The sequence below is a fragment of the Drosophila obscura genome, unplaced genomic scaffold, assembly GCF_018151105.1.
Source record: "Drosophila obscura isolate BZ-5 IFL unplaced genomic scaffold, ASM1815110v1 contig_150, whole genome shotgun sequence".
In the NCBI taxonomy this organism is placed as follows: Eukaryota; Metazoa; Arthropoda; class Insecta; order Diptera; family Drosophilidae; genus Drosophila; species Drosophila obscura.
This window is the reverse complement of record NW_024542736.1, coordinates 12,649,815-12,671,725: the sequence shown is the minus strand read 5'-3', so window position 1 is coordinate 12,671,725 and position 21,911 is coordinate 12,649,815. Positions and strand designations below refer to the sequence as shown.

Here is a 21,911-nt window from a genome sequence, read left to right as displayed (position 1 = left end):
TAGTACTGCCCTGTCACATCCAATTAACTCTAATTGGAATTCGCATTGTGCCAGGAATCAGCTTTCAATTAAATTTACACGCTGCCACCCCACCCCACTCTGCGGGCGAGGAATTTAATTTGGCAAATACATTTAGCCAGCGCCTGGGCCAGCGTGCATATTTCACACTTTTTAAATGTCGCAAAGCGCATAAAAATTCCATAAATACGCTAATGAAACACATGGCCAGAGCAGGGCAGGACACACACACACCCCACCCCGACATTCAGACATCATCCGCAAAAGAAGGAGCTGCTGGAGTTAAGCTAACTCTTTGAACGAGCAGCAGAGCACGGCACGGCACAGGCCACCCACGAGGCACAGATATGTACATGCATGCAACAAGCGGAGGCAGACATGGGGGATGATGATGGTGAATCGGGATGGGAGTCCCCCACCCACCCTCATTGGCAATTTCATTTTACATATTTTGCCATTTTATTTTGCTGTTTCTTTTTTCTGCCAAATTCAGCAGAAACGAGAATATGAACAAACAGAGAAACGGATACGGATACGTACATATGTATGCGGATATATTTTCTGCTGTGTTCTGGGTGCTGGGCGCCTGTGACTCTGCCATCTACACACTGCCCATACAACTGTATATCTATGTACATTTGTATATCTGAATGTTGTATTTGTGTCTGTGTCTGCCCACTGCAAGTGCATCTCATCTATCTGAGACTGAGACTTTGAGACTGCTGCTATATTTGGTTTTTATGCAATCATTTAACAAACACATCATGAAAATTCAATTCAATTCTGTGTTTACGTCGACTCCAGATGATATTGCTTTTTAATTGCGGACTCGAGCGGAAATTGCTTTCACAAACACTCTGGCAAAACACACACACACACATGTAGAGTAGATACAACGTGCAGGAGGAGTGCCCAATGCCCAATGACATTTTGCTTGGCCCGAATGGTTGGGCAGGAAGGCGACGGCAACGGCAACGGCAACGGCGGCGGCTTCTGAAAACTGGCAGCGGAAGTGCGTTGATTGCATGACTCCTAGAACTGGCAGCTGGAGAAAACTCCTTTGCCATTTGCCTGACCTCAAAAACGTTGACCTTTTTCGCCTGCACTTCCCCAACTGTTTTTCTGCATTTGTATACCTCCTTCAAAGGGGTATTACGATTGTGGCCAAATGTTGGCAATGCTGCGTAGAAATCACATCACACTTTCGACCCTCTAAGGAACACATTATAAGTAGTCTCGTTACCGTATCAGCATAATCATGTCCCTTCGGAATTAAAGCACAGTTCACAATCGTATCCGGATGGTCATTAAAAAGAATACAAAATTTTTTATATCCAAAAAATAAAAAAATAAAAACACAATTTCATATGGTTTTTTTGTACCCAAGGACCATCAGCAAGGGTATATCGAATTTCGGTCCTCCAAGCTGACCTTTCTTGTTTCTTGTTCTCAATGTTTTTTTTTCTGTTTTGCTTTTAATTGCATCACATGCGCCATGCAATTTATAATTGGAATCAACTCCAGCAAGAGCCCAACCACCACCCTCTCACCCATACTGAGGCACACACACACACACACATGCCCGTATGCCATATACACTCGTACACTCGTACACGTTGTTCGCGCTCTCATTTAATATGAAAGTCACAGAATGTGAGCTAATTGAAAACACTTGCAATATTTATGAGCAGCGCAACATGTTGCCAAAGCACTTGACTCCCAATGAAGGATAGAGAGAGAGAGCCAGAGAACAGAGCAACATGCTCTGGCAACATGCTGCCAGGCTAATAAAACAACAAAATGATTTTATTATAATGGATTTATAACGCCAGACAAGAGCAAACACGCTATTAGACAGAGAAGGATAAACAGCCAGAGAGATACATATCTCTCAACATCCCAGAGTGTGTAGACAGAGACAGAGAGAGAGTAGGAGAGCCAGTGCGGAAGCAAGACAGAAAGGGAGAGCAGCATAACAAGTGAGAGAGGGAGAGCTAAATGCACTTTTGAATTGAGACGCAAACGCGGGCAAGAAGTCCATTAAGCGCAATGTTGTTGTCATCATTTAATGCTTTTTGTTGCTTTACTGTCGGGTCGGTATGGGAAGCGGAGTTCGTTCTCCCCCCTCTACACTTTACTCCCCCTGGTTCGTTATGTTCCGCGTGTGTGTGAGTGAATGAGAGCAATTTCAGCGCTGCGTGTGCGCATTTGCAGCTTCGTGCTTCTGCTGCTGCTGCTGCTGTTGCTTCTGCTGCTGCCTTATACCCTTGCTAATAGGGTATTATGATTTCGATCAGTTGTTTGATAAGCAAAGAGGGAAGTGATTGTGGTGGGATTAAATGACTCCATCCCACTGCTGCAATCAATATGAAAGAGTATCTGCCATCTTGTTGTGCCCCTGCAGCGGAGGGTATCCCTGGTCTGGGTTGCTGCTTGCTTTATTGTTGCCTGCAGCATAAGTGGCCCCCACTGCGCCGTGTCGCGGCATTGCTTGCCTTAAGTGGAGATATTTATAATAAGTTTATTTACTTGCTTGCCCCCTTCCTCCATCGCCCAGATGTTGCCTGGCCATCCTGGCCACGCGCAACATGTTGCCGGGGCACTGCTATGTGTTGCGGGGCTTGTTTGGCGCTGTGGGGCACTCACAATCCACAATCACATTCACAGTTGTAAATTTTTGTTTTGCGTTAACGACCGAGCGAACGGCTGCCGCGGCCGGTTTAAATCGTCGTCGTTCATCGTTAGCGCTTGTTCCGCCGCGTGTTTCTGGTAGTGTAGTGGAGCTCGTCAAAGCGATCCACTGAGAGGTTGTCCGTGCATTGATGGAAACCTCTGCACTACTTTACTTGTGTTTGGACGCTTAAAATATCCAATGAGGATGCAAGCCTCAGAGGTAATAAAACTTCGAAAAATAAAAGAACCATTCAAATAGAATCCCTTCAGTAAACTTGAAAGTGAATCTCTGATGTTGTGCCACTAAATCGTATTTAAATCTTACAATTTATCCATTGAAGTTGGCAGCCTCGGACTCCATGAGAAACTCATTCAAGCTGAGAACTCCACTCGCATTTGAACTCCAAAGCAAACCATTGAAGATGAAGTGAAGCAGTAGTTTTTTTGTGTTAGTGGACTGGCTTCATCATAATCAGGGGGCATCATCAGCAGCAGCAGAAGCAGCGGCAACAGCAACAGCATTCATCAGGGGCATCATCACCCCATGCAACGCACAATTTGTTTTGCATGCAGCCTGAACATGAGATTCCCCATCTCATTGCTGTGTTCATTTTGAAGTGGGTCTCTTCTTGGTCGCAGTCCCCTCCCCGCGGTCCGCGGTCCCGTCCCTCTTCGTATTCCTATTCAAGTGTATCTAAATTGCTTCATCTTCAGCATCAGAATCAGCATCAGCATCTTCTTGTTGATGTTATTTCTTGTTTCATATTTTCGTAGCTATTTTTAGTTACCTCTCTCTCTCTCACTCTCCCTCTGGGCACAGCCTTCCTTCCTTCCTGCCTGCCATCCTTTGCATACCACTCGGACTGGGACTGGGACTGGGGGGAGTCCGCGTCGTCCCTCTTGTTGCGAATCTTCAATTCAATTTTGTCTGAAATGAGCAATCAGGCTGCTCAGAAGAGGGTCATTGTTATTGCCCCATTGTTGTGCTGCCACTCTAATGATGCCAGGGGGCTTAAACTGTTGCTCGGCCAATGTGGAAAAACTTTAACGCTTAGGAGTTCATTGCCAGATCATTAGGAAGAAACGATTGGAATTATGCGCGTAGTGCAATGATTGCTGCACAACTGATGGCAATAAAACCACGCATTAATCATGGGCAAATATATACGTGGAAATCAATTGGCGATAGCCTAAAAATAAATCGCAAATCAAACAAACAAACAAACATTCGTGGGCCGGCAGGGAGCATGAGTAATCGGTCTTATCAATAGCATAATATCGCCCATTAATAATCGCCTCCATTACAGCTAATTGAGCTGTCGTTCAGTCCGGTCCGGTCCCTACACACATTACTTATAAATAGCGCAACAACAACAACAACAGCAGCAGAAACACTCTCCACACACACAAATTGTTGGGGCTGACTAATCCCCCCAACAGCAGCAACAACAACAAATTGAATTACGAAATATGGAACCAGAAAAAAAGGCACAGTGAATAGCTTTTGTGTGTGCAGTGACCCAGAGCGGGGTTCTCGGGAAATGAAATTATACACCAATTATTGCCGAAGAAAAGCGCCATGCTCCATGCTCCACGCTCCATGCCTCCACACGAAAAACCTTTGAAAGAAATGTAAAAGAGAACTGGCAAAGTGAAAGAAAAACCGGAGGGGGCAAGGCAACGTTTTTTTGGCCACAAAATCTCAATAATTAATCAAATAATAAATCTCAGTGAACAATTAAGCAGCGAAAGACAAAACCAGCCAGGCCGAAAGGCTGCGGCTCTTCTGGCAATGAAAGCCAGTTGGCTCAGCATTAATTAGCGCTAAACGTTATGGCAACAACAACAACAGCACAGAAAGCACTTCTTAAATAAAAAACAAACAAGCTCAACTAAATGGATACCCTTTAGTGTGGCAGGAAACTGAAGCAGAAATCGGATGTGAATTATTTTAGATGTGCAGAATTTAATGTTAAATTTTGATCGGATTAACTGTTAAATGAAAATGAAGTTTGGCTTAGTTATGGAATATAAAAATATATAACATTGAAATTGGGAATTGGATTTACTCTCACACAAAGCGATATGTGTTTTTTCCAGCTATTGTTCCATGATATGTTCTCTGCCCAGCCTGGTGAAATCAACTATTTTTTCAAGGGTCAATAAAACTTGCAAACTTCTGCGTGGCAAACTTCTGATCCAAATCATAATTCCCTATGCAACAGCATAACAACGGCAAGAGCCACAACCAGCGCGCAATATGAACTGCAATCCACTCCCCAAAGCAGCGCAGAGCAGCATCCGCCGCCAACTTATTAAAGTATATGTACATATAACTCAATTATAGAGAATTAAAAACAAACTCAGAGGCAAAGACAGACACAGACACAGAGCACAGAGCCCAGAGCCAGCGACGTCGGCAATTTGCAATGCAAAAGATACAGAAACAGGCAGAAGGTGGCCAGAGCATACTTGGAGAGGGGAGTGGAGTGGAGTGGAGAGAAGAGAGAGGATAAAGAGCAATACGAGTACGTGTATGTGTATGCGAAGGCATGAAGGCAGGGAACAATCAAAGCAATAAAACACATTCAGCATTTAATAATCATCGCCCAACAAGCGGAGTCAGCCTCAAAAATACAAAAGCTCAAGTCTGCCAGCAACAAGCAACGCCGGCAACATGTTGCCAAGCGATGGAACGAACTGAACCGAATGGCCAGACGAGCGCCAATTTATGAGATTCCCACACATACACACACGCACACACACGAGCAGACAGACACACAGATACGAGCAGACCCCAACGAGATACAATTAAGCCGTAATGCATATGAAAATTTGTGTTTTATTGCCGTGCGTTATGTTCACGTGCGCGCGGCAACTGTTTGTATCTCTATCTTTCACCAGCTATGGCTGCATGTGTATTGTATCTGTGAGTGTGTGTGTGTGTGTGTGTGACTCTCTGGCTGTGAGAGTGCGCACCATAATTGTAATTATAGTAATATGTTTTATGATGGTTCCCCCGTTTAGCAACCCCCACACAAACACAAACACACACAGACTGACAGTCAGACAGACAGACAGCAGTCTGCGTTTGGCCAAAATGTATCTAGATACATAATTGCCACATTCAGTCGTCGTTAAATAGTTGCACGGCGCAGTTCACAGAAGCAGCAACAGCAGCAGCAACAGAGGCAGCAGCAGCGGCAGCACAGTCGTCGTTCTTGTTGTTGGTTCGTCATCATCGTCATCATCATCATCATCATGCCGTTGTCGTTGCCGTTGTCGTTGCCGTTGTCGTTTTTCGTGCTTTATAGCGCTCACACTCAGAAGTCGTTCAGAATCGTTGCCATCGTGGTCGTGGTCGGTTTTGGTATCGGATTGTGTGTGTTCTGGCCTGTTCTGGCCTGGTCTGGTCTGGGGCTCTGCCTTTGCTCTACGTTCCGCTCCATTCCGTTCGGTTTCGCTTCAGATTCGGTTCTGGGCTCTGTTTTGGTTTTAGCTTTCGGATTCGTATTGCCGAGCGAACGAAACGCCTTGCAGGTCGCGTACGCCGGCGGTTTGCCAAAATAAATACCGTTTAGAGAATATCCAAATGCCCAGAGCGAAACACCCGGTAAACCCCGTTGACCGGTGGTCTAAAAGTCAAAAATTCAATTTACGCGCCCGGCTTATTATACACGTAATTATAATTAGGCATGAGGCCATACTACACAAAAGATACGCCAAAAACTAAGTGGGTCTCTCGTCTCGGGAATGGGAATGGGAATGAGACCCCCTCAGAGCCTGCTACGCCTGCTACCCAAAAGTGTACTATTTTAATTAAGTGTGTGCCACAACAACAGCAACAACAGAAATGAGCGGCAGTCACGCATGTGTATCTCTGCAAACGTATCTTGTAGCTGTAGCTGTATCTTGTATCTCTGACTGTGTGTGTGTGTGCCGCTTTTCGTATCCATTAGTCACACATGAAACTAATTAGCATTTCGTCTGTTTGTTATTGTCGCATTTGCTGGTCAAAGGAATTAGCGCGCGGGCAAAAAGCAACGTCAAGCGCCATTAGGCGATATTACACACACAAACATATACACATGTACATACACACATATGTATGTGTATGTATATATTTGTATGTGTATGATATATGTACATATGAGTATTTATATCGAACTGGGCTCATTTCTTTTATGATTTTGCCTGGCATTTCCCATTAAATTGTTTATTTTGTGCGTTGATTTCGCAGCCGATTCCCCACCGTCGGCAATCAGCAATGAAATTTATAATACGACATCAACAGAGAGGCACTCAGCTACTATAGGAATTATCCACCTCTTGAGGCGGGCAGCCTACATACAGCATACAATAAGAGAGGCAAGAGGTGTCACCACCCGTCACCACAGACAACAATTAAGCTGCAAGTGCAGGGACACTTCTGTCGGGAAAAAGTATTTCAAATGTTTCAGCTGTTATTATTGGCTTGGTGGAAAAAATATTTTGCATTGAGGAGGTAGGGACTGAGGAGGGGATGAGGCACTTCTGCCTATTGCCCGCTAATTGCTGCCCTGCCGCGGGGGCCACCTACCTCTTCGACGACTTTTGCTGTTGTTTGCCCACTTTTCGCGCTGTTTTGTTGTGCTACTTTTTGTTGTTGTTGTTGCTTGTGTGGCTTTCATTTTGTTGGCTGGTTCGCACGCTCTTCTCTTGGACAGTCGTCAGTGGCGGGGCAATTTGTCAAAGCGACGCAACACGCTGACAGGCTACGCAGCCGCACTGCCGCCAATTGATTTTCAATTCATTTTATATTTGGCATCTTGCAGATACATACATATACACAGATACTGCATAGCACTCACTGTGTGCGTGTGTGTGTGTGTGTGAGCCCCACTATTATTTCGCATAAATAAATTATGAAGCATGTGCACAAAAAAGGCAATTTTCATTTGCACACAAATATTTCAATTACTCAATTAAATTCAGTTGGCAAAAAGGTGTTATAAATAAAGCATTCGCCTGAAATCTACCTCCATATTCTGTGTGTGTGTGTGTGTGTGTGTGTGTGTGTGTGTGTGTGTGTGATTTGGGATCGTAATTGAAGTCCACTTTATGGTCGGCCGTGTGTTCGTTTCCCATTAATTACGCGCCTGGCCATAAATGCTGTTGCTGTTGCTGTTCCCTCGCTCATATTAATAATAAATAAGAAAAAGCAAATGAATAACTATATAATGGTAATCAAAATACAAAACTGCCATTACTGTGCCCCCAAAGTTCAAGTTTTAATTGTCGCTTCACTGCGGTTCGGTTCAGTTCGGAACACCGCACACCGGGCTGAAAACAAAACGTTCATAAATTCCGCGAAATAAATGAAATAAAACGCTTTTAAAATTCACCGTATTCAATGAAATAAAACGCTTATAAAATTCATCAAATTAAATTAAATAAAAAGCTTATAAAAAGCATCAAGTGAAGCAAAAAAAAAAAAAAAAAACAATTAAACGAAAAACCCAATTAATTTGTAAATGGCAAGCGAAGCAGCCACTAAACTCAAAAAGCGGGCCAACAACTACTACACGTGTACAGTGCACTGCAGTGTGTGAATTTTCGAGACAGTAATGATACAATTACGGAGCTAACAATAATTGCGCAAATAACTCAATAAACAGTTATCAAAAGAACAATTACTGTACTCTCGCATTGAGGAAATTAAAGCAAAGCTAAAGTTCCGCTGCTCATACTAAAATGTGTTTAACCAAAGATTCCATAATGATATTTTGTATTTATGAATCAACCGATTGATCTTTGGACTTGGGACTGAATTAAAGTGGATTCTTAATGATTCAATTTGGAGCTACACTTACAATTAATGCCTTTTAATTGCCGCCTTGAAGGCCTCTTAAACAGAAAAACTACAAAAAGTTTGAATTTATCCGTGCTACTCCTTTTGCCGTCGGTGTTTTAATCTCTGTCCTAAAACCCAAAAAATGTCTCCCATTCTTGCCACTTTCAAATTTGTATACAATTTGCTCACAAATTATTCTTTAAATTTGTTCTGTAACAAAAATTGCAATGCAAATTGTCTTTTGATTTGACATGTCATGTGGAAAGGCAAATTTTATATATTTACCACAAAAATGTATATATGCACAGCTCGTCCCTTGCAACAATTAAAATCTGTTAAGTCTGTATGACAAATTAAATATTTTGCCACATTTTGAGCGAGTCGAGCGGGCGAGGCCGAGAGCCAAATTCAAAATGAGCACAAGACAAATAAAGCCGACTTGGTGGGGTCCCCCATTTCCCCTTCTACATACATTTATAAATAAATATCAATGTATTTAATTAAATCACAAAAACACAGCGAGAAAGGGTAGACAGGGCGGGGGTAAACAATGGGCTGCCAATTATGAAACCAGAACACATTTCAAAATAATTAAAAATTAAATAAATGAACAACGTGCGGGCCATAACAAAATTGTACAGCTAATGCCTGAAACAAAAAAAAAAAACACCACAGAAAAACAAATACATGAAACCAAACTGAAAACTGAAACGAAAATACATTAAAATTAATTCAAAATCGAAAAGGCAAAACAATAATCAATAATTGTCAATGGCCTGGCTAATGAATTAATTACATTTCTCTCCATCTCTGGGAATTCACGCGTTTTTTGCTCCTTCTTTCATTTCGTATACCCTTCCAGAGGGGTGCTCTGATTTTGTCTAGCAGCTTGCAACGCAGAGTAGGAAGCTTTCTCGGGAATCCGCCAGACCCCAAGTGTGGCACTTCCATTAGATCAAACTCCAAAATGTTGCTACTCAGCGAGGGTATCTAAAGCTTCGGCCACGAATTATCTTCCCCTTTTTCCTGTTTTTTTTTGTACTTGGTACTTTTTTCAATAGAATTTTTTTCTGTACTCTGTCGCAGCAGAGGCAATTTAATTAGGGAAAGTGGATTAATTTGCAACTCGTTAGACTAATTAAGGATTATTATCAGCAGCAGAAGCCGAAGAGCCATGCCATGTAAAACGTCAGCGACAAGAAACAGCCATAAAAAAGTGAGCGAAAAATAAAGGATATCAAATAGAGGAAAAAAATGAAAACCAAATGAAAACCACCCAAGGAAAATAAAGCGGAATATAAAAAACAAAACAAAACAAAACAAGGTGACCTTTCGGTAAACCAACAGCCCCACCCCCACAACTATAAATAGCTCAGCTCACCAATAAAGAAACAAAAAACGTTCAAAAAGCAAGTGAAAATCATTTAATTGGATTTCCATTCACCTTGACTCTTTGGATACACTCAACGCCCCCCGTACGGGTACTGCCCGCGTGGCACCCACACAGGTAAGTCCCACTAACGCCCTATACATACATAATCTATAAACGACGTACAATTCCTCCTTGGAATCTCCTCGTCAGCCCAGTGACAGGTCAAAGCCGTAGGGCTCACTCTAGGACGAGATAAGATGGCGGGGACCCATGCTTGTTTTTATACGGTCATACGGTCCAAAAGACACTATCAGTTCCGGGAAAAGCGCCTCCCAATAAACACGTGGCACTTGTTTTTGCGCATAACAATTCGAACCAGATTTATGGGATTCCCAGAAGGCACTGACACTGACAGACACCGACAACGTCGATGACCCCCGGGGGCTAAATGCAACTAAAAATCAATTTCAATTAATCAAAGTACATAATCGTGAATTTTCTAATCGTTCACGTGAAACGACGTCATTTTGTTTAAAGTTTCGTATAAGCTCCCTGAACCCAAATGATTCATATCAATACTATCAATTGATTGGCGGAGAAATCTGACTTTGTGCGCAACAAATTAATAGACCATCGAACTAGATAAATCACTTTGGGTATTATCTTATCAACCCAAACGTATCAAACGTATATTTCCAGCATCAAATTAGTTAAATTTCGCTGTAATCATGCTGTTGACATATAATTAATTTCCATTTCACGATGAGGTTGCAAGTTTCGGTGGCTGCCTGCCTCTGCTGCTGCTGCCTGCCATTTGGTTTTTGGTCGTCGACAGCTATTGATGACTAACTGAAAACTGTATTTACTTGCCCCATGGCAGTTCCCAAGCCCAAAACCCAAACCTAACTGCCACTGCCACTCTCGCAAAACCAACCATGTCCAATCAGTCAGACAGCACTCTGACATTTATTATTGGTTGCAACGTAATCGTAAAAGGCAAAACATTGCACTGCCAATTGATGCAACTATTTGGAATGTAAACAAATGATTACGGGGCGTGCATAAATGTAAAAGAAAACCAAACCACCCCCCCGACATGATTGCGCTTATTGTGGTGCGTAAACAAAAGGACAGTCAATCCACAATACACAGTAGTAGTAGCTATTACTACATAGTAGGTATATATAATGCGGAGCTTGGTAGAATCATGCAATCAAATTGAAGAGCTGATTAGGCTGCACCATTCATATTTTGTAACTGCTGATCAGCGATGAAAGCTTTAACTTCTGCACTGATAACTTCAGCATTTCATAGATTTAATTTAATGTTTATGGGTTCAATTAATTGATGTACCCATTCAAGTACCCCTACATACAAATTAAACTTCAACTTTTGCATGCCCAAAAGTTGCCCAAAAAATGCCCTAAAAAAGGAAATAAAACACCAGACATCAGATAGCTTTCGGCTTGTTTTGGTTGCACTGCCACAAGCAGCAGCAGCAGCAGCGGCAGCGGCAGATACATTCCACAGATACGGAATGCGCGAGATATAGTCTGTCTGTCTGTCTGTCTGTCTATCTGTCGGTGTGTATGTGTGTCTTTGTCTGTGATAATTACCCGAGCAAGATAACAAAAACTAATAAGAGTGCACGAAACACGAGTCCAAATTCTGCATTTAGTGACTGGTATCTGTTTCGTTTAATATTTTGTGGGTAACTTTGTGCCAGTCATCTGGGGCTGTGCTTGTGTCTGGCCATCCGAATATGGCCTTTAATTGAGTCATGTCATGGGCATTATGCATAATTAAGAGGCAATTTCATTCACAGGCAACAGCAGCAATAGCACAGCGATGATATCTAATATCTATGGCTATAGCATAACAGGTTCGCATTACCAACTGAAATTAATTAAATTGTTACTCAAACTGTTTCTCTGATTGACTGACAGACGTCTGACACTCGCTGCGATGAATGAATGGATTGCCAAGCCATGCCAAGCCATGGTATGATATGGGCATGGTATGGCCTGGAACTGGTCAGTCTGGATCCGCCATACGTATGTGTGTATCGCATTGGAAACTATGCGACTGCACAAACATAACGCGGTCTCCATATCGTATCCCTCACCCCCCTGCAGCCATTTGGTATTTGAGAATGGGGGCCTGGGACTGGGACTGGGCCGATTACGCAAATATGTAAATGGTAGAAAATTAAATGCAAAGGCAGCAAAAAGCATTTGCAGCTCTCATTACAATCACAGACACAGGTTGCCTGCATTTTTTCACGCTAATACTCGCATGGAAAATAAACAAATAATCGAAATAATGGGAATAGCTTTCTGAAAACAGATTGCATAAACAAAGTGAGTGGCTGATTAGCCTACGGCACTTTATGCGATCATCTCGAATGCTAATCCGGCTAAATCATATTTTCCATCAGGCTGCAACTGAGCCAAAAATCTGCAAAAGGGAAACTTGGGAGTGGAAAAAAAAACTAAGTGACAATGGATCATAAAAATAAATACCCAACGAAATGAAACGGAACTCTTGTTTAATTTAAATTTCCTGCTGATATTGTGGTAGAGATATTTCTGGGTAAATTATGACAATTAACACAAGCAAATGAATAACTTGAAATGAAGAGATGAAGATAATTGGGTCAGATTATAGAACTTCATGGAATACCCAACAGAAATTAATAATTCAGACAGGGGGGGGGGATAATGATTGTTAAGTAGCCCGTAACCAAAAAGAAAAAGCGAGTCCGAGCCATTCCATTCGAGTAATAAATCGTTGAAATATTAATTTCCTCTGATGAAAATTACTTATCAATCTGATGGCAAAAGAAAAGCTTAATTCGTTCATCAGCTCATTGCCAGCCACATACTTTATTAATTATGAGTTCAACTTTCATCTGTTCTGCCACTCCAACACGGCGTAGAGCCAGCTCAAAGAAGCAAAACCAGACCAAGACCCAAGCCAAGCCTGGCAACGGCAACGGCAACGACGGGCCCCCAACAAGTCGCCGCCGCGGCAGACGGCAAATAAGTAACGAGTTCGCTCCTCTTGAACAGAGAACAGATGATGGCAGACGGCGATTACAGAGCTCCACTGATGATGAGTCACGCAATTAAACGGCGCACATTAATATGAAATGCCAACAAGGGGCAAGGCATGGCATGGCATGGCAAGGCAGGGTCTGTGGTCTGGGGACTGGGTACTGCGAACACGAATACGACTGGGGGCTATTGGGAAGCCACTTACACAGCACTTGCTTGTATGGCAAACTTTTTATAGCTACATATTGGCCTGGAATCGGTTTGAACTGGGACCGGGACCGGCACAGGGACAGCAAAAGGAGCCACCATCCCATACCCGTTTTTCTCTCTCCTTCTCCTTCTCTCTGGCTCTGTTTCTGTTTCTCAAAAGCAAAGTCAAGCCATTAGCAACATTTCTAATCAGTGATTCCGAGAAATCGGAACAGAAATATAACAAAATACAAGAGAGCGGTGGCTCGACAATAAGATACCCGTTTCTAGTTGGGATTATTCAATAATATATAAAATAGCTAGATACATAGATAATCCATAGATAAAGAAGAGTCTCCCCTCGAACATTGAAGTAGTGAATATTAGGGGTTTCCTTTGCATTCCGTCAGTTATAGTTATCTAATTTCAAAAGTGTTTATCATATCTGTAGCACAGCTGATAAGTGTGCTTCCCCATATCTTGAGAATTTTTGAGTGTCACGATTATTTTTGGTGCGGCACATTTTATGGCCTGCCTTAATAGTCGCCAAAATCATGCCGGTTCGGCTAACATTATCTGCTTGAAAACAATATACCCCAAGTACTCGGGGGGGTATGTAGCATTTAATGACGAGTACGAGTATACTCGTAAACACTCGCAAACACACTCACACCACACACTACTCAATCAACTGGGTTTCGAGTGAGTGACGCGGTTCGTCGGCCAGTCCGTCATTCACTTAAGCGGCCAGTTTGAAATATAAAACTAATTAGCGTTTACAGTCCCCCGGCTCCACTCGCAGTCCCAGTTCCAGTTCCAGTCCCGACGGCTCCATTCCGCTAGCCAGCAGTTGGCAATTCAATCAATATCAATTGGTAAATTTGCATTTTGCATGCAGCCGCCGCTCGACTGTGTAACAAGTCCATTTAAGTGCGACTGCCTGCCTGCTGCAAGTCGAGTTTCGTTTTGCCATGCACACACACACAACACACACACACATATGTGTATCTGTGTCTAATTAATAATTATGACTGTTATGAGCCAGTCAGCTTTTTGGCTTTATCTGCAGAGCGAGTCGGAGCCCGACGCGAACCGGGCCAATTCGCATCCCACGAATGCAGTCAGGCGGCTTCCGCACTTTAGCCAGCGGCAAAGCGCCAAAAATGTTATTTTTAATTGAAACGAAACTCTTTTTTCTTTGTTTTGTTTGTTAGCCCCAGCCACAGCCTGAAATGTAGGCATGTGTGTGTGTGTGTGTGCAGTGCAGTGCACAATTGCTTTCAAAAAGTCAATATAACAAAACAGAAATATACATATATATGTATGTATATCGTGCATACTCTTATGGACATACATATAACTGAACTGGCCCCCGACATCGAATCAAAATTGAATGAACGGCCGGGCTGGCGGATCGGTCCATTACTCTGCCAATGCTTTTGCCAAATGACTTCATTTCATATCAATTAAGTATTGTGCCGGTGATACTATCACATATCTCGTACCCCCATAAACAAAACAAAACAACAACAAAAAACCAACACAATAAGTGCAAAAGAAATAACGCACGCCGCACTCCCCACGGATACACAGATACATCCGCCGCTTCTGCCGCTTCTGCCGCTGCGGCCCTGCAATACCGAACGAACCTGATTCATGCGCTTAATTGCTTTGGAGCGTGTGCCGTGTCTGAACCCCAGTCACAGTCACAGTCCCAGTCACAGTCCCTCCCCCCCACACTGCCTGACGGAGCCTCAACAAAAAGGTATGAAATCGAATTGTGCACACAAATGGGAGCAACAATATATACATTCACTCGTATGAGTGCGCTTGTGTATCTGTATCTGTGTATCTGCGACTGTATCTGTGACTGCGACTGCGACGCTGGCCAGCTACAGCGACAGTGCTGGCTTTCAATAAAAATGACAGCAACAATTTTTGACAGTGGGTACAAAAAAAAAACAAAAACAACAACAAGCAAGGGGAAACGGCTCATAAAATATGCCGGGGACCTGGGCACGCCAATCTTGCAACAAACACGGATTGAGGGGCACACAAACACACACACACACAACGCACAGACCAAATGGGGATACCGAAAGGGAAATTGAAAACAACAGAAAAAATTCCGCGCAGGCATTAAATTAAATTCAAACGGAAAGATCAACAGATACTCGTACTCGTACTCGTACCCTGCCCTACCCACTCGAACAATCAAGGGATTATAAAAGCGGCACATTCCCATGCTATGAGTTCGGGGATATCTTCAGATTTCCCTAGATCCAATGGGCATTTTCCCACAAGCTGAGCAGAGATTTTTTTAGTAATCTTTCCAGATTGATTCCCTCAAACATTCCACTTACAATCCGCAAGGAATTCTTCCACAAGTTATGCTAGATTTATAAGATATCAATAACATATGCTATATAATTCTTTCTAAATATTCCACTAAATATCGTGGCATAATAAATAAATTTATCCGCATTCCAGCAAAAAGATTGCTTCCCTAGAAATGTATCTTCTGTCGTCTCTATAAAATAAATATTTATTCTAAATTTCAACGACTCAAAAAAGACTCCTCAAGGTGATTATTGTACATGCGAAGTTCCAAATGCTGGCTGGGATGTTTGAGTAGGATTCACAATGCGATTGTCTTTCAAGCACAGCCATAAAACCAAATCTGTGATCGCTAATAACAGTTAACTTTAACAAAAAGCTCGTCCCACAATTCAACCAAAAGAGAGAAATTTTATCCACCAAACCAAAAATCAAAATCCATTCCATTTATCGGCTAGGCTAGTTATGTTCTGGCTTCTTCATAAGGCACACACCCATCAATTAACTATTAAAACATAATATCAGTGAGATATAGATAATGCCATTGTGACTCCGACCCAGCCCAGAACCCAAAACTCATTTTCTGTGTGTTTATTATAACCCAAATTTTTGTGACCCACAAATGCAATTAAGTTCCGATAAAAATAGACATTTTATGTGATTTCCTTCCATCACAAGCCCCCCGCCAATCGGCCAATCTGTCAGCCAGTCAGTCAGTCAGTCGTTCAGTCAGACAGTTAGTCAGCGAACCCACCCCCAAAGCCGGTGCGCAGCCAATCAATCTTAGATATTGTCGCTCTCTGTTGGGACCCGATGTTGATAAGGAACGACATCGCAATTAGATAGTCGCCGGTTTCAAAGATAAGGAGGGGAGCCGCCGCCGCCGCCAGCGGCCAGAGGCGGGCCTGCACAGCTTTTATGGGTCGCCGCTGAGCGGAGCTCATAAAAGAGACGGCTGCAGCCGCAACAACCTTAAGTTTCTACAGAAATATCATTTATAGTTGACTTAATTAGCTCAACAAACAAATGATCAAAGTAGAACAAATCAAACAACAATTCAGGGCAGCTTTCAAAACTCGCGCCCTGGCGTACACTTTACAGCACTGGCCTGCGAATATGCGAATGTTTTGCAACACCAAGCGACAGCTGTTGCCACGGTCACGACGCGTCCACTTTGTTTAAACAAAATAAACAATATAAAGATGTGATAACTTGGCCAATTAATGTGCCCAAAAGTGTTTTCAAGCTAAAAGATAGTTCAGCTACTTGTGTTCGGATCAGTGTGCACATTTTTGTGCATTCAAAATTGAAAAGTAAAGGAATAAACGCGAAAGAAAATATTTAAACCACAAAGTTCACGCCTCACAGCGAAACAATTTACAATTATTTGTGGGCTAATGTTTATCTGATAGTCAAGTAATTCCGCAGAACAGTACAATGTTTTGGGATCAAATTGATCTGCGGTTCATGGAAGCTTTAAGAATGAATATATACAGACAGAACAGACGAACAAAGGCGGCTTTTGTATGTTTACCTGTTATTTGTAGGAATAGTTCCCATCCAGTAGAGCAGTTCGTAATCATAGCAACCGCTTCGTTTGTTGTTGCTATTGTCGCATACCTAACGCCTCTCCATTCTCATTTTACAGCAGACTTAGCTGGGAATCAGATCAAATCGAGTTTTTTTTCATCAAGAATTCTAAAACGTATCAAATACTAAAAATAAAAATGTCACTTATGAACTGCGATGAAATCGAGCAAAATGCAAAGACAGATTGCGAGGAGCTCGAGTCCACGGACAGAGCCCAAAAGACAAAGGCCCTGAAGCGGATGCTCAGCTGGGTGGAGAACTGCAACGATGACAACAGCACAGAGCTATTGGCCAAGTACTTTGACCGATTGTATCTGCATCTGCTCAAGTGCTACCACGATCGGTTCGAGAGCGTGCGCGATGGTGCTGTGCGCCTGGTGGACGCCTACCTGGAGCGCCTGCCACCAATGGACTTCAACCTGCTCAATGTGCTGTCCACGCTGACCGAGCGCATGGGCCAGTCCGAGACGCTGGAGCCCAGCGAGGAGATACGCTATCTGTACATTGGACAGCTGCACCTGATGGTGCGCAAGTATGCGAAGATGGGCAACGTGGGAGTCTTCCGCGAGTGCTACAATCTGGTTGTCAAAGTGCTGATCAAGGCCATCCGGGATGAGTATCCAGTGGTGCAGCGCGAGGCTTGCACCACGCTGGTGGCCCTGTGCAGTGTGGCCGAGACAGCGGAGCTGCGTCCCTACACAGAACAGCTGGCCGTTGCCCTGTACGGAATGCTCAATCACAAGCACGCTCCGGCCCGCATCTCGGCCGTCGCGGCACTGGGACGGCTCAGCTTGCACATGGATGCCAGCGCAGAGAGCATGCGCCGCCTGTTTGGCGAGGTGTCGCCCCTGCTGATGGATCCCATGCCCCTGGTGCGTCGCGAGGTGGGAACTATGGGTGTCCTAATGCTGATGGACCTGCTCGATCGCTACTCCTTCTTCGAGCGCATCCTGCCGCTGGTGCTGTGTTGCCTGAAGGACGACTCGCCGGAAGTGCGCAGCTACATCGAGCCCCTGTGGGTCAAGTGCGGCAAGCAGTACTACGAGGAGAACGAGGCGGAGCTTTCGCAGCAGGAGATCAGCGACCTGCCCGTGGACAACTACCCAAAGGATGTGAAGCGCCCAACGATCGGCTGCCGCGGCCTGGTGCAGCGCTCCCTGCGTCTGCTCATCCTGATCACTCGGGAGACGACCGACTGGAAGGACAATGTCCGCCTGCACGCGCTGAAGCTGCTGTACCAGTTCGTCGTCCATGCGGAGGCGGCAATGACGGCCAAGTTCTATGAGATATATCCGGATGTGTCGCATGCCTGTTGCGATTCCGTGGCTGAGGTCAGTGCCGAGGCCGCCAAGGTGGCCGATCTGATGGGTCGCCTGCTCTGCTACGAGGCCTGGATCGAGCACGGCTTTGATGGCCTGCAGCGCAACGCGCGCGAATCGTACCTGAGATGCTTCTACTACATGTTCACAGCCTCCAGCAGTGCCTGCTATGAGCATCTCGTCCGCTTGAGCACGCTGCTGCGAGACACCGAGTACTCGCACACCCTGAAGCCGGGCTTCCAGCTGCACATACTCAAGCTGCTGGACACCATTCTGAACAAGTCGCTCGAGGTTACGGCCACACATGAGGAGCTTCAGGAGCTGTACCTGAACGTGTATATCGTTGGCATAAAGGTCATGGCGCTGGGCTACTCCCTGACCAGCGACAATTCCGGCCTTAATGTGGGCCAAATGGTCATCGAGCGTATCGCTCAGTTGCAGAATGTGACGTTGGGCCAGCTGCACGAGCACTTCTTCCCGATGGCACTGGGAGACGTACAGAACCTGGACGCCGCCCTGGAGGATAATGCCGAGCCGGTCCTGCTGCTGGACGGGCTCATCAACATCTGTCACCTTCGGCGCTCCTACCTGCAGAGCCTCATCGAGCGGGTGAAGATCGTCTTCGAGCACTGCTCCGCCAGTGCACAAATTCGCATCTTTAGCAGCCTCTCCATGGCCGCGCTGCACTGGTCGAGTACAGTGATTTCCGCTGACGGTAAGCCGGACATGCCGAGCATGATGAAACCCTTCGTCACGGAGATTGTGGAGCCGTATCTGACCTGGAAGGCGGGCGCTAGTTCGGAGTCCATGCGCTCCCTGGCCATGGCCACGCTGTGCGCCCTCGCCCAGAGTGCCCCCGAGGATGTCCTCCAGGTGTTGCCCTCGCTGGTCAAGCACATGCCCAGCCTCCTCGAAGATCGCAACTCAAACACCCGTAACTATGCCATCAAGACAGTGCCCTACTTCCGCGGCTTGACCGTGGAGGAGCTTAAGCCGCTGGCATATGCCGCCATGCAACGCATGGACGATCCCTCGGCGGGCATACGCTCAATGGCCGCTCTGGCGGTGGGCAAGCTGTCGCCCACTTTCAAGGGAGAATCCGAGGAGGAGATCCAGCACCAGCACGAAGTCTGGGACACATTCATCAAGCGTGCCATGGACCTGATGATACTCTACCACGAGAGCCCCGAAAAGGATATCAAGAAGGCTGTGGAACTGAGCCTTGAGAGCCTGGCCATTAACCACCCCGATGCCTGGACGGAACGGTGCCAGCGTGCCATGGACCTGTCCCAGCAGAAGGATGAGCTGGTCAAACTCTACGAGAAGCTGAGCATCAATAAGGTTGCTCTGCAGCACAAATCCATTCCAGCATAGATTGAATTCCATATTTAATTGGTTTTGTTTCCTTTTTTCGTTGTGTTAATTATTTATTACTTACTTTTGCCATGTAATCATTTTTGCCAATCTGTTCGATTCTCTGAGTACCGGAAAAAGTGTAAACAAAATTCCAAAAAAAAATCCCATAAAGTAAATTTCAGCACAACAACAACAACAACAAAAACACTTGTTTATTTTGGCACGGCACGGCCAGCTAAATTCGTTTGATGATGAATGCACTGGGCCCAATGCAATGGCGGGGATGGGGCCGTACTTCATACAAGAATGAAATTGGGTTAAATTCTTGATAGACTGCAAAGCAGGAAGCTGCATAAAAACTGCATAATTTGATGACCACTACTTTATATGTCTTTATGAACCCAAGGAATTAATGGAACACCACCTTTTATCGTGTGTCCCAGCTACTCGTTTGGGTTCGCCAGAAACCAACAAGCCACAGGCGCTAATTAGCCAACTTGCCCCACAGGATGGGCTTGCCACCATCCCCGCCCCGCCAACGTCAACAGCAGAAACAATTAAGTGTTGGGCAGACACAGCCAGTTGCAGGAGCGGAGGTGGCTGAGAGCTTCATAATAATCCCTGGCATGCATGGATATGGCAGCCGATATGTTGCATAACTTTGTGCGCGGCAGCGGCTCATCAAACTGGCAACTGGAAGCCGCATTTGATTGGTTTTGTTTCTGCTGCAAGTTTCTCCTGCCCAAACTCGACCCAATTTCTGTTTGCCGCCAAAAACTAATTTGTGTCGCAATGTAGCCAAAAAGTTTGCACACTGCATTAAAACAATTTGTCAAATTAGGCAAAATGTACAAGTTTCTAATTAAAATACACACAGACACACACACACACACCCGCAGACAGAGGGATAAGCACACACATACACAGATACTCAGGCTGGCGCCATTTGAAATGAGTATCTCCATCTCTTTCGGCGCACTTAATTGCTGGCAAATAAGCGGCAGAAGCTTTTTTACAGGGTGCCAAAAGAACAGAATGGGTATGCTGCATGGATATTAGATGTATTTAGAGCCAGGGAAAATGTACTCTCTATGTACACCATCTTAATCATATTTCAAATCTGGAAAAACATTTTAGTACCCACAATTGATCCATGATTTACAGCCACAATCTCTGTAAATACACTCTGTCTCCTTTCCTCCTTCTTACCCCTTCCAGAGTTGTAATAAATAATACGATTAGCGGGTATCCTTCAGTCGGTTGACCAAACTTTCAGTAGCAATGGCAGTTCGAGTGTGTGTACGTTTGTGTGCGTGTGTGTTTGTTCGCCCACATAAAATGACTAACTGTAAATAAAATGTAAGATTCTGCCTCTTGACTATCCTTCGCAGATTTTGCTGTTGCTGTGCAGTTAATTAATTTTATTTTATGTACATTTTCGCCTGGGCCAATTATTAATAAATATTTCAGCAATTAAAGGTCTTCTCCTACTGCTGCTGCTGCTGCTGCTGCTGCTACTTCTACTTCTTCTTCTCTCTGCCACGAATTCCAGCAGATATTAAAAAATGTGAAGTCGACTGGCAGTCGAGGACTCTCCTCATTGTTATGGCAGAGCGCATTTAACTAATTATGACGAACTCCGGCTTCAAAGACGGGGTGGAAAATAGGATAGAGAGAATGTAAGAGTACCCTCCTACACCCACACCCCGCCATCCCAGCCACCCACCACCCACAGACGTCAGTTGTCAGTTTAATTAATCCCTTTCAGAGCAGCCAAAGCAGCTGCAGCCAAAGGAGATCCTTGCCCGAGCACACGGCAAATAAACAGTTATAAATACCAAGGCAAGAGGCCAAGGAACAGAACCAAGAACCCAGAACCCGCAGCCGGACGACTGTGGCGTACAAATTAAATGCTACATTCAATGCCATTTTGAAATCATTTCGAGCCGAACCCCATTTCGTTTGGGTACGGTTTCGGGTTCGGGTGCGGGCTGGGTCTGTCTGAAGGACGCACAAAAGTTGCCAGAGACCGAACGTCTCTCTCTCTCTGCCCGACCCGCCTCGACTTTTGCCGCAATTGAATTTCATTGGACTGACCAAGAAGAGCTTGAAAGAAAAACAAGAAAAGTGTGCCAGCTGGTATTCCGAATCCTCAGATACCCATTGCA

The 21,911-nt window shown here is 44.6% G+C and overlaps 2 protein-coding genes across 3 annotated transcripts in view; both read left to right on the top strand.

The window, feature by feature from the left end:
- The first annotated feature begins 6,024 nt into the window (after positions 1-6,024).
- Positions 6,025-21,911, top strand: part of LOC111066583 (homeobox protein abdominal-B) — a 43,686-nt gene continuing 27,799 nt past the window's right edge. Inside the window, exons 1-2 of the mRNA XM_041596437.1 lie at positions 6,025-6,370; positions 9,683-10,031. The gene's annotated coding sequence lies outside the window, so the exon portion shown is untranslated. The remainder of the gene's footprint in view (positions 6,371-9,682; positions 10,032-21,911) is intronic.
- On the top strand, positions 16,637-19,939 carry LOC111066581 (dynein assembly factor 5, axonemal). 2 transcript variants are annotated; one of them, XM_022355304.2, is made up of 2 exons: positions 16,637-16,791; positions 17,127-19,939. In XM_022355304.2, the coding sequence occupies exon 2, from the start codon at positions 17,206-17,208 to the stop codon at positions 19,759-19,761; it is 2,556 nt and encodes an 851-aa protein (XP_022210996.2). In that variant the 5' UTR covers positions 16,637-16,791; positions 17,127-17,205; the 3' UTR covers positions 19,762-19,939. The 2 variants fall into 2 exon arrangements, with proteins under 2 accessions (XP_022210996.2, XP_022210995.2); XM_022355303.2 differs by having other exon boundaries at positions 16,637-17,002.